Below are 11424 nucleotides of genomic sequence, written 5' to 3'. Positions count from 1 at the left end.
ATGCCCACCCCCAACCAGGGGGCAGGCGCTCGACACAGGAGCTGCCAAGCTGTGGTGATTTGGCTTTGGCAGTTCTCGAGTGACGAACCTCTGAACCAGAGAGGAGAGAGCCCAATTCTGGGGTGTGAACCCTAGAACTGCCCTCTTGCAATCTGGGATCCCTTAGGGGATGTTGGACTGCCGTTTTTGGCCCGATCCCTGCAGGCCAGGCCGAGGGACCCCACTGGTGCATGAATCTGTGCACCAGGCCTCTAGCTGGTTAATAAAATTATATAGGTTTCAAGTGTACAATTCCATAATACATTTTTATATTTAAAACTGTATCCAAATGGAAAAATACTGGCGTTTGTTATCCCTTAACAGGTAACCCAAAGAATTATTTGAAAATTTTCTTCCATTAGATGTTTTGATGGCTTAAAAAAAAGTATTAATGTGGCCCTATTTTCTTCTCATTTATAGGTGATCTTTCAAATTAAGAACAAGACTAACAATCCATCGAAGAAGTACATTTCCCTTCCCCAAGGAAAACATGGTTCTTTGGCATTTGATTAACTTTATCACTGGAGAAGGCTGCTGTTTTATGTCTTAAACACATTCTGCAGCAGAGAAGTCTAAATCCTACCAAAATAATGATTTTAAGTTGACTTCTACTGGATAGATTTCAGTAACTGGTTTTATGAGAAGAGTTTGTGAGCAAAAACTAGAAAAAGACTAGGCAGTGAGTGCTTTGCATGGGCAATAATATTTGACATCAGGGGTTGGCAAATGATGGCTTTGGGCCAAATCTGGCCCACTGCCTGTTTTGTAAATAAAGTTTTATTGGAACATAGCCAGGCTCATTAATTTATGTATTGTCTATGGCTGCTTTTGTGCAACAGCAAGGTTGAGTAGTTGTAACCATATGTCCTGTACAGCCTGAAATATTTAGGTGAAGAGATTTAAAAAAATATATCTGACACATAGACATGGACAATAGGGTAGTGACTGCCAGAGAGAAAGGGGGTAGGGACAGGTAGAAGTGGGCAAAAAGGGGATAGAAATGTGAAAAGACTTGGGTTTGGGTAGTGAGCACACAATCCGGGACCACTGGCTCCTAACCACTCGCCTGCCTGCCTGCCTGGCCTGCCTGATCGCTCCTAACCACCTCTGCCTGCTGGCCTGATGCCCCTAACTGCTCCCCTACAGGCCTGATCGCCCCTAATTGCCTCTGCCTCGGCCCCAGCCACTGTGGCTTTGTCTGGAAGGACGTCCGGAAGATGCCTGGTCTAATTAGCATATTACCCTTTTATTAGTATAGATGTGGTCCCTGTTACTGTGGGGTCATCCTGCGTGAATCAGTGGAAAAATACTTATTTTCCCACAATCTAAATAGTTCATCGAATTATTTCTCCATCAACCACTGTGGAAAGAATTTGTTCCTTCTGCATTGCAATACATGATTAAATGTAAAGAAAACTTATGTCCAAAATGGGCAAGTAGCTGTGAGACACATGGCAGTAGCTGCCGTCGGGGAGGAAATGTCCCCTCTCTGGGTTATTAACTTGACATAACACTTAGAGGCATGTCTAGGGGGGAAAATCTTGTTTTTACAGTCAGGCAGGCTAACCCTGTTTGGATTAGAAACCCAATGGCTATGTCCTGAGAAGTCAATATCCAATTTACTGTCGATGGGAACAGGAGCTTGCTGCCAATTTCAATATTCATGGCATGGGTACCAGAACTGGAATTTTCTTGCCTCTCTCATAAACAGGACACAAGAAATGGTGGGCTAATACTTCACAAACACTTCATTTCCTGCTTACAAATGTCTGATAAACTATTTGGACTTGGCAATATCAACCAAGCATCGTATGTTATGGCCAGAATTGATGTTATGTCTAGAAATGGGCCAAATTTGTATTTGAGGTTGACAGCTAAGAAGGCATAATAGCAGGTACCCCATATGGTCTGTAGTTTGGCATAAACAGCCATCGGGATGATATACGATGTGCATGTTACTAGTCAGTGCAAACTACTTTCCCAGTTCCCCTTTAATCAGTACTTAGGCATTCGTAGAGAGATTAGAATGGGCAGACATCACTGAAATACTATTAAACAATTATTGAGAAATGGGGAGGACATACTCTTGTCAACAAAACACTGATTTTGTGCAGAACGGCCATGTGCCCAGCCAGACATTTTTTCAGTCTTTTCTGCCTTTGGACATGACCTTGCAACATGGCTCTGGCCCACAAGACATAAGCTGAAATTTGCTAGATGGATCTTCTGAGCAAACTTCTGTTCTCCTGATAAACAAAGACACTCTTAGCTGACGGAAGTTTTTGTCATCATTTCCCCTCTGCCCCTCTCTTTTTGTCTCTAACTTGAGCATAATACTTGGAGGTGGAGTCCTCCTGTTGCGATCATGGGGCCAAAAGCAACACAAGAAGGTGGCAGAGCAGAAAAAGGGAAAGTGTGGAGTCCGAGGTCATCACTGAACCCTGCCCAGCCTTACAGCACATGCCTCTGTCCTCCTGCTTCATGATATGAACACTCTTTGATGACTCTAGTCACCATTAATTGAATTTCCTGTTGCAACTACACTCATTGCTAAATGATATAAAAATCAAAAGAGAATTTTAACTAGACCTGGGCTGTCTAATACATTAGCCACTAACTACATGTGGCTCTTAAGTTTCAATTAAATTTAATAATATTAAATAAAAGTAAAAACTCACTATCGCCAAAACTGGTTTGGCTCAGTGGATAGAGCGTCGGCCTGCGGACTGAAAGGTCCCAGGTTCGATTCCGGTCAAGGGCATGTACCTGGGCTGCAGGCACATCCCCGGTGGGAGATGTGCAGGGGGCAGCTGATCGATGTTTCTCTCTCATCAATGTTTCTAACTCTCTCTCTCCCTTCCTCTCTGTAACAAAAAATCAATAAAATATATTTTTTTTAAAAAAACTCACTATCCACATTTCAAGTTTTCCACAGCCCCATGTGGCTAGCAGCTACCATATTGGAAAGTACAGATGTTTTTGTCCTCACATAAAGTGCTAGGACAGTGGTTCTCAACCTTCTGGCCCTTTAAATACAGTTCCCCATGTTGTGGTAACACCCAACCATAAAATGATTTTCGTTGCTACTTCACCACTGTCATGTTGCTACTGTTCTGAATCGTCATGTAAATATCTGATCTGCAGGATGGTCTCAGGCGACCCCTGTGAAAGGGTCGTTCAACCACCGAAGGGGTCGCGACCCACAGGTTGAGAACCGCTGTGCCAGGAGCTAGTGTTAGTTTAGATACATCTCAGAGATAAAAGGTTAAGAAAGGACAGCATTACATTCATAAACACTCAAAACCAAGTTTGGCTCTTCCTGGTAAATGCTCTGTGAGCTGATTTCTTTCCTTAGTCGGAGCGAGATGGTTTGAAGGAAGAATGACATGAGACAGAGCTGGGGGGCTGACCTGTCGCCCTGTAAATGCAGAAAGCCTGAAAGGAGCGCCTCGGGTCCTTGCAAAGAAAAAACTGATCTGGGTACAACGCTCCTTGAACACGGAACGCCTTGCTCTCTGTGCGGACTGTAAAAACAAACGCCGCGCAGTGCTTCCCCTCTCCTCCGCCTTCCCGTAAACACGCACACATGGCCTTGGAGTGGGGATGCTGCCGATGTGGTCCCCGGGGGGCTGCACAGCCTGAGCTCAGCGCACATCTGGCTTCACTAGATCCACGGAGCCTTCCTGCAGCCGCAGGCACGGGTGGCTTCCGCTAACACAAACAAGGTCATCTAAACAGTCCACATTCTCCCAGCCAGTGTTTCCAGCTCCCCCTTTAGAGGTTAACAGCACAGAAAAATTTGGAAGCATGGTTAGGAATTGGACTAGCCTGAGGGTTTTTTTTTCATGTTGCTTTGGGTTTTTAAGCTTGATTTCCCAATATCATGCTTATCAGAAAGCACAGGATTGAAACAGGGCACGAGGAATTCGAACGCGATCTGGGGAAGTGTTTGTCGCGGTGACCTTGGCCAAGATGAAATGTAGTCTTTTACTAGAAAGAGCAGAGGGCTTGGGAGTCTGAACAGACCTAAGCCAAAACCTGCGTTTGCTATTGCCTAGCTATCTGACCTCCAGCAAGATGGATGACCTCCACTGTTTGCAAAATGAGGGTTATAATGCCCTACCTCCATTTGATGTTACAGAGATTAGACAGGGCTGTGAATACAAAGGGTTGGGGCAGGGTGATGTTAGCTATCAAAGTTAACTTTCATTTTTTTCCTCTGCCAACGGACTGTAAGAGACAGGTACCCTGCTGCCATGAAATGGAAAATAGCTACGTTTCCCTACGTATCACTTTGACGAGCAACAAGGCTATATTATTCGCCTTACCCATGCTCTAAGAGTGAAGGGAATGGTGTAAGTATGCTTTTAATGATGGAGATTCTCTTTTTTCCTGTATCCTCAATTAGTCTCGGACTATGTCATTTTCATTGAGAAAAAAAGAGTGCCAGAAATTGTTTCTGGGATTATTAGACTCCATTCCTCAATCAGAAGCCTACATGTATCCCTGGTTTTTAGGGAACTGACCTGGTGGCAAAGTGTGGTATCATGAATATACACAATATAAAACAACCACCCACCACCCACAAATACAGTACCTGTAAGGTAATCCAGACATTCTAGCAATTTCTTCTCTCGGGAAAAATCTAAGGCAAAGGTGTCAAATGTGTCATTAAGGTTGATTTCAGGAATTAGAACCTGGGAAGATGCAGTTGCCATGGAGACTCTGTAATTTAAACAAAACAACTTTTTAGCAATGTTAAGATGGCTTTCGCTATACTTACATACAATTTTTAAAAATCACAGAAAAGAAATATAATTTAAAAATAGTGCTGTTTCACACCTGAGCCTTAAAAAGATTCGTGGAACAAGCATAATACAGAGACACAATACAAATGAACTTGAGCTTAAAGAAAAGGCAGGGGAACCGGAAATGGCTTCCCTATTCCTTTTTACTATTGAGGGGGGAAAATTCCCCACGGAGGAGAAAGAATATTCATATTTCATGTTGCTGTGTATTTAACAGCCTGGCCCCATCACATCTAACCCCAGTGAGAAGCACATAGCTGCAGGCATTTCTTCACACATCTGCCTGGGAAACTGTTTGTTCCTTTCAGACTCGACCCTGCTCCACTTCAAAGAGGAGTCTCCAAAATTTCAAACTGCATAAAAGGCAAAGTAAAGATGAAAAAAGAATGTTTCCAGATATTGGATGAGTTTAATCAATAGCTAGCCTCTCTCTAAAATAAACATTAAAAAAGGAGTTTTTGTCTGGCTCATTTTCATTCTCCTTGTATTCATTTTCTGGCACCATATTCCCAGCAGATGGCATGGAAAATATTCACAAGCTTTCTCACAGACGCCCTCAATGGACACACTGCTTCTCCTCTTCACTTAGGGTTGCAGGTTAGACTTCTCATTTATAAACCCTACAGCAGTGGTTCTCAACCTTCCTAATGCCGCGACCCTTTCATACAGTTCTTCATGTTGTGGTGACCCCCAATTTCATGGTTACAAATTGAACATAATGAAAGCATAGTGATTCATCACAAAAACAGTATGTAATTATATATGTGTTTTCTGATGATCTTAGGTGACCCCTGTGAAAGGGTCGTTCGACCCCCAAAGAGGTCGCGACCCACAGGTTGAGAACGGCTGCCCTACAGCAAGATACAGGTAAGTTTTAATGTTCACAACTGGCAAACCCACAGAGATAAAAAGTAGGCTGCTGGTTGCCAGGGGCCAGGGCAAGGCAGCAATGTAGAGAGACTGCTCATGGGTATGGAGCAGTGGTCAGCAAACTGCGGCTCGCGAGCCACATGCGGCTCTTTGGCCCCTTGAGTGTGGCCACGAAGTTTCGATCGCACTATATGTGCATGCCCGCACGTGGTATTTTGTGGAAGAGCCACACTCAAGGGGCTGCAGTTTGCCGACCACTGGTATGGGGTGATGAAAATATTTTGGAACTTGATTAGAGGTAGTAATTGTAGAACACTGTGAATGGGCTAGATACCACTGAATTGCATATGTAAAAATGGTTAATTCTGTTATGTGAATTTCATCTCAATAAAAACAATTTACACCCGTGAAATGCTCAAAATGCGCCGGCACATTTTCAGTGCTGTAGTGGGAGAGAAGTAGAGGAAAAATCGTCAGAATGACACTGGGATCTGAAAGAAGAGCTAAAGGGTGTCCCAAAATTCACGCAAGATTTGAATTTTGCGTGAGCATTAACAACAACAACAACAAATAAAAGCCTAATTTTACTTGGTTGATTGAATCAGATTCCAATATCTGTTGCCCTTTGATGTCAATCCCTTCAATTTGATAAGCATCACCAAGTACCAATGACGGCCCAGGAGCAGGGACAATGAAGACCAGTGAAGACCGCGGCTTTGCGTCTGTGCCAGCAAAGCCGTGGAGGCCACTGACCCGATGTGCTATTCCATACACAACCCTATACTGTCTACTTTATGAATCAATAAGAAATTTACAATTTTTAATTATAAACCTGTGTTTTCTATCAAAATTACTTCTTGCGTGAATTTTCGGACACCCTTTATGAGTGCATGAGTGAGAGTGGAGAATCTACACTCACCACCTTACTTACCCTTTTGCCAAGAAGCAGTGAATAACAGTTGCGATTTTGTTTGCTAAATATTGCACCCAAGGGAATTGGACTAATTATTGTGACTAATAACTGCTAATGTAAACTAATGAATAAAGGGATATGGTCATAACTGCTAATTTAAACTAATGAATAAAGGGATATGGTCAAACTGTATTTAAAAAATGCCTTCCGGCCCTGGCTATTGTGGCTCGGTTGATTGGGTGCCAGCCCGTGCATAGGAGGGTTGCGGGTTCGATTTCTAGTAAGAGGCAAGCAGGAGGCAGCCAATGTTGTGCTCGCACGTAGATGTTTCTCTCTCCCCCCTCTAAATCAATAAAAATAATTTTTAAAAATGCTTCTTTCCTTATGACCCGTAAACACAAAAACTCCTTAAAACTCAGAGAGATCTTAGTGTTGTTCAGCAAATACTTACGAAGCCCTTAAAGTATGCCATGTACTGAAGAGCCCAGAGAATTTGCAACAATGCAGAAAAGTTAAAAGAAATGCTCTAGCCCTAGCTGGTTTGCTCAGTGGATAGAGCGTCAGCCTGCAGATGAAGGGTCCCGGGTTTGATTCTGGCCACAGTCACATGCCTGGTTGCAGGCTCAATTCCGAGTGGGGGTGTACAGGAGGCAGATGATCAATGGTTCTCTCTCATCATTAATGTCTCTGTCTCTCTCTCTCTCTCTCTCTCTCTCTCTCTCCCCCCCCCCTTCCTCTCTGAAATCAATAAAAATATATTTAGGGGAAAAAAGAAATGCTTTACACCTGAAACTAATACAATATAATACTGAATGTAAACTCTAACTGAAAAATAAAATGAAGACAAAGAAATGCTATAGTGCCCACTGAACTCCTCAAATAGAAATTTCAAAGTGAAACCCCAATTGATTCTGTGTCACGATGTCCAGTAGGGAGAATTGCAATGAGTTATTATGAAACAAGTGCCTGATTTTCTATTGCATTTCCCTGACATACACATGTAACACAGATCTTGTGCTCAACAGGTTAGCAGTGGTTCTCAACCTTCTGGCCCTTTAAATACAGTTCCTCATGTTGTGCCCCAACCATAAAATTATTTTCATTGCTACTTCATAACTGTCATGTTGCTATTGTTAGGAATCGTCATGTCAGTACCTGATCTGCAGGATGGTCTTAGGCGACCCCTGGGAAAGGGTCGATCAACCCCCAAAGGGGTCGCGACCCACAGGTTGAGAACCGCTGGGTTAGAGGCTCTCGATTGCTGTCAACAGATAATCTTGCTTTGGCACTTTTTCTGTCCAGTGGCAGAAGCCTCTGTTTAGGCTCATCCAAAATAGATTTCATTCCTAAGCTCCTGCTGGTTCTATGGGCCACACGCAATTAAATAAAACATGCTTTGGTCCAGCGACACTGATAAAAATGCCTGCCATGTTGATGGCGGGAACTTTGGGGAATGGGAATGGAAAGGCTGGAAGTTCCTAAACCTGGGAGGCAAAGACTGACAGCAAGGCTCTTTGGAGACTCCTGCAGCTTTTAACACCAACACATTTTTTTATGGAAGGCAAGATATTTATCTTTGGCTACAATTTCAAATTCTTAATTGGAGTGACGGCCGAGGGGAGCTCTGCCAATTTCAACATTTTAGGCTGTGTTTTTATTCCCCAAATCCTTGTTGCCCATCTTCTGGCCTTTCAGATAAGTTGCCAAAATCCACCTGGGCCATCAGTGTATGCCACTTTCTCAATTCCTCCCTTTTACACTCACGACTGTGTGTGTGTGTGTGTGCGTGCGCACGCGCGCACGCACGTATGTATGTGAGTGCACGTGTGTGCATGCTTGTGGGTATGTGCACTAAGCTTTTAACATATCGGGGCAAATGAGGGCACTGTGTCACAGCTTGATGCTTATGGGGGGGGGGCAGCACATTACTCCCTGTTTCTCTCTACTCTGATGCCCCTAATCTCCATGACACTCAGTTGCCAGCAGCCACAAGGGGCTACTTTTCCAGAAGGTGGATATGTCGAGAGCTACACTGCTCACAGGTTTCTGCCAAACAGCCAGTGCTAGGGGAAGACGCTCTACCCTTCCTGCCTAATATCCCCACCTCCGTGCCCAACCCCTGCCAATGGTGCTTAACTGTGCCTCTCTCAGTTGGGCAGTCCACAAGGCACATTACCGTGGTAAAACCTGATGAGGTCTCACAGAAACCGAACATGGCCTACTTTGGTCAGCTCAGGATTTCCCAAATGCATTTGGCTCCTCGACCTTGGTGTTTTAATGCCAATTAACACCCTGCAGAACACACTTCAAAAACCATGCATCAGCCCTAGCCGGTTTGGCTCAGTGGATAGAGCATCGGCCTGCAGACACAAGGGTCCCCGGTTCGATTCCGGTCAAGGGCACATACCGCGGCTGCAGGCTCCTCCCTGGCCCAGGCCCTGGTCAGGGAGTGTACAGGAAGCAACCAATCGATGAGTCTCTCTCACATCAATGTTTCTCTCTGCATTCCCCTCTCTTCTCCACTCTCTCTAAAAATCAGTGGAAAAATATCCTCGGGTGAGGATTTAAAAAACAAAAACAAAACAAAAAACCATTCATCAGATGTGCTCTGATTCTTATAATCAAGTACATCTCCCCAGAGCTGACAACTGGAGTTCTTGGCAGTGCATTCTGGGAAAGCCTGATGGATCTTGGAACTGCCTGTGCTGGTGAGGGACAAAGAGGTCACCTTGTGGAGTTGAGCCCCTCCTAAGAACTCTGAAAAAATGGACACTGCTCAGAGGGAACTTTCTCTTTACCATACTCTTCATGCAGATAATTTGCTACTAAGAGTGGCTTTTTATTTTATTTTTTTAATCCTCACCGAGGACATGCTTAGAGAGGGAGCGAGAGAGCGAGAGCGAGAGGGAGAGAGGGAGAGGGAGAGAGAGAGAGGGAGAGAGAGAGAGGGAGGGAGAGGGAGAGGGAGAGAGAGAGAGAGAGAATTGAACCTGAGACCCAGGTATGTGCCCTGACTGGGAATCGAACCAGCAACCTTTTGGTGCACAGGATGATGCTCAACCAACTAAGCCACTCGGGCCGGATGAAGAGTAGTTTTAATTTTAGATTTCTTATAAGTAGTAGATCAACTTTTCTTTGCTTGGATTTAGTGAAGCGTTTTGCTTATTTAATGTAACTTTATAATGATACATATACCATCACACTATACATTAGTGTAGCTTGAGAATAGGTATGTGACACCATCCACTGGCATCCACAGCGTGAGGGGGAAGGAGGAGAATGTGCACTGGTTGCATGGACATCTTGTGACAGGAGCTGGGCTACATGATTTCATTGTCTCCCTCCAACAACCATGTTCGGTAGGAGTCATCGGTCCTATTTTAGAGATTTGTTCACTCATTTATTCATGTCAGGCAGTTGGCTAAGGGTTGGGGTGAAAACAAGATGGCTGCAGGTCCTGCCCACCTGGAACTCAGGAGCAGAAGTGCTCACAAATGTTTGGGAGCAGCCCAATATTATCCATAAGCTCTACTAAGCCAGTGGTCGGCAAACCGCGGCTCGCGAGCCACATGCGGCTCTTTGGCCTCTTGAGTGTGGCTCTTCCACAAAATACCGACTTCTGCGCATGGGCCACGAAGTTTCAATCACACTGTACGTGCGCGCCCGCACGTGGTATTTTGTGGAAGAGCCACACTCAAGGGGCCAAAGAGCCACATGTGGCTCACGAGCCGCAGTTTGCCGACCACAGTACTAAGCAATAGCACAGCGCCAAGCACTTGATTCCAAACCACATGCATCGCCTACAATGTAAAGCTTGAGGCCCCCCTCGCTCTCTTTTATTGATGTTTCTGAATTGAAAAACTTTCACAGTGTGATTCAGCTTGTAGGAGAATCTAGTTTTAGTGATTTGACAATGAAGAAATATTGCATCCAAGTTTAACTTTAGGAAGGCCTGCAGCATTAAAAGTTTGTTCTGGACTTTCCACCGTTCAATAGAAAAATAAAGATGATTTAGAAGCATATAGGCGCTACAGCCCAAGGCAGACACAGTGCAAGGCAGAGAAACAAGACGTCAAGTCCTAGAGAAGAACTTCAGTACCGAAGAACAGAGACAGTTAGACAGAGACCAGCACTGAAGTAAAGACATGCAAGGGCCCTGACCGGTTTGGCTCAGTGGATAGAGCGTCGGCCTGCAGACTCAAGGGTCCCAGGTTCGATTCCGGTCAAGGGCATGTACCTTGGTTGTGGGCACATCCCCAGTAGGGAGTGTGCAAGAGGCAGCTGATCGATGTTTCTCTCTCATCGATGTTTCTAACTCTCTATCCCTCTCCCTTCCTCTCTGTAAAAAAAATCAATAAAATATATTTTAAAAAAAGACATGCAAGGAAGGGTCGTACTGACATACTGAAACCTGAAAACATCAATCCAATCAACATTATGGAAAATATATGATGCTTAAGGTTTGTTCTTACTTATGAGTCGTCATCAATGTTATCACAGCTGATAGAGCTTCCATGAGCCCAATTTTCTAAGGAGAAATAACTCAGGAATAAACGCGAAGAATCAGTTATGAAGTGGCAATGCTGGCATTTGAACCCAGGTTTCCCAAGTCCTAGTCTAAGCCCAGTGCCTTTTACTGCATTTCAGTTGCTGGGAAAAGAAAAAGGCTCAGGAATTGAAAAAGAAGAGAGAGAGAGAGAGAGAGAGAGAGAGAGAGAGCAGAAATAGAGGGACAAAGACTCCTAGCATGTGTTTACAGGCACTATGTATTCAAACTTGATGGTGGTTTAGACC

The 11424-nt window shown here is 44.3% G+C and overlaps 1 protein-coding gene across 2 annotated transcripts in view; it reads right to left on the bottom strand.

Moving 5' to 3' along the window:
• MID1 (midline 1) overlaps positions 1-11424 on the bottom strand; it is a 124849-nt gene that overhangs the window by 21686 nt on the left and 91739 nt on the right. For both annotated transcript variants that reach the window (XM_006763803.2, XM_006763805.2), the window contains exon 6: positions 4637-4764. In XM_006763803.2, coding sequence (XP_006763866.1) covers positions 4637-4764 — 128 coding nt within the window. The remainder of the gene's footprint in view (positions 1-4636; positions 4765-11424) is intronic.

The sequence above is a fragment of the Myotis davidii genome, unplaced genomic scaffold (assembly GCF_000327345.1).
Source record: "Myotis davidii unplaced genomic scaffold, ASM32734v1 scaffold1277, whole genome shotgun sequence".
NCBI lineage: Eukaryota > Metazoa > Chordata > Mammalia > Chiroptera > Vespertilionidae > Myotis > Myotis davidii.
This window is presented reverse-complemented; position numbering and strand designations above follow the sequence as displayed.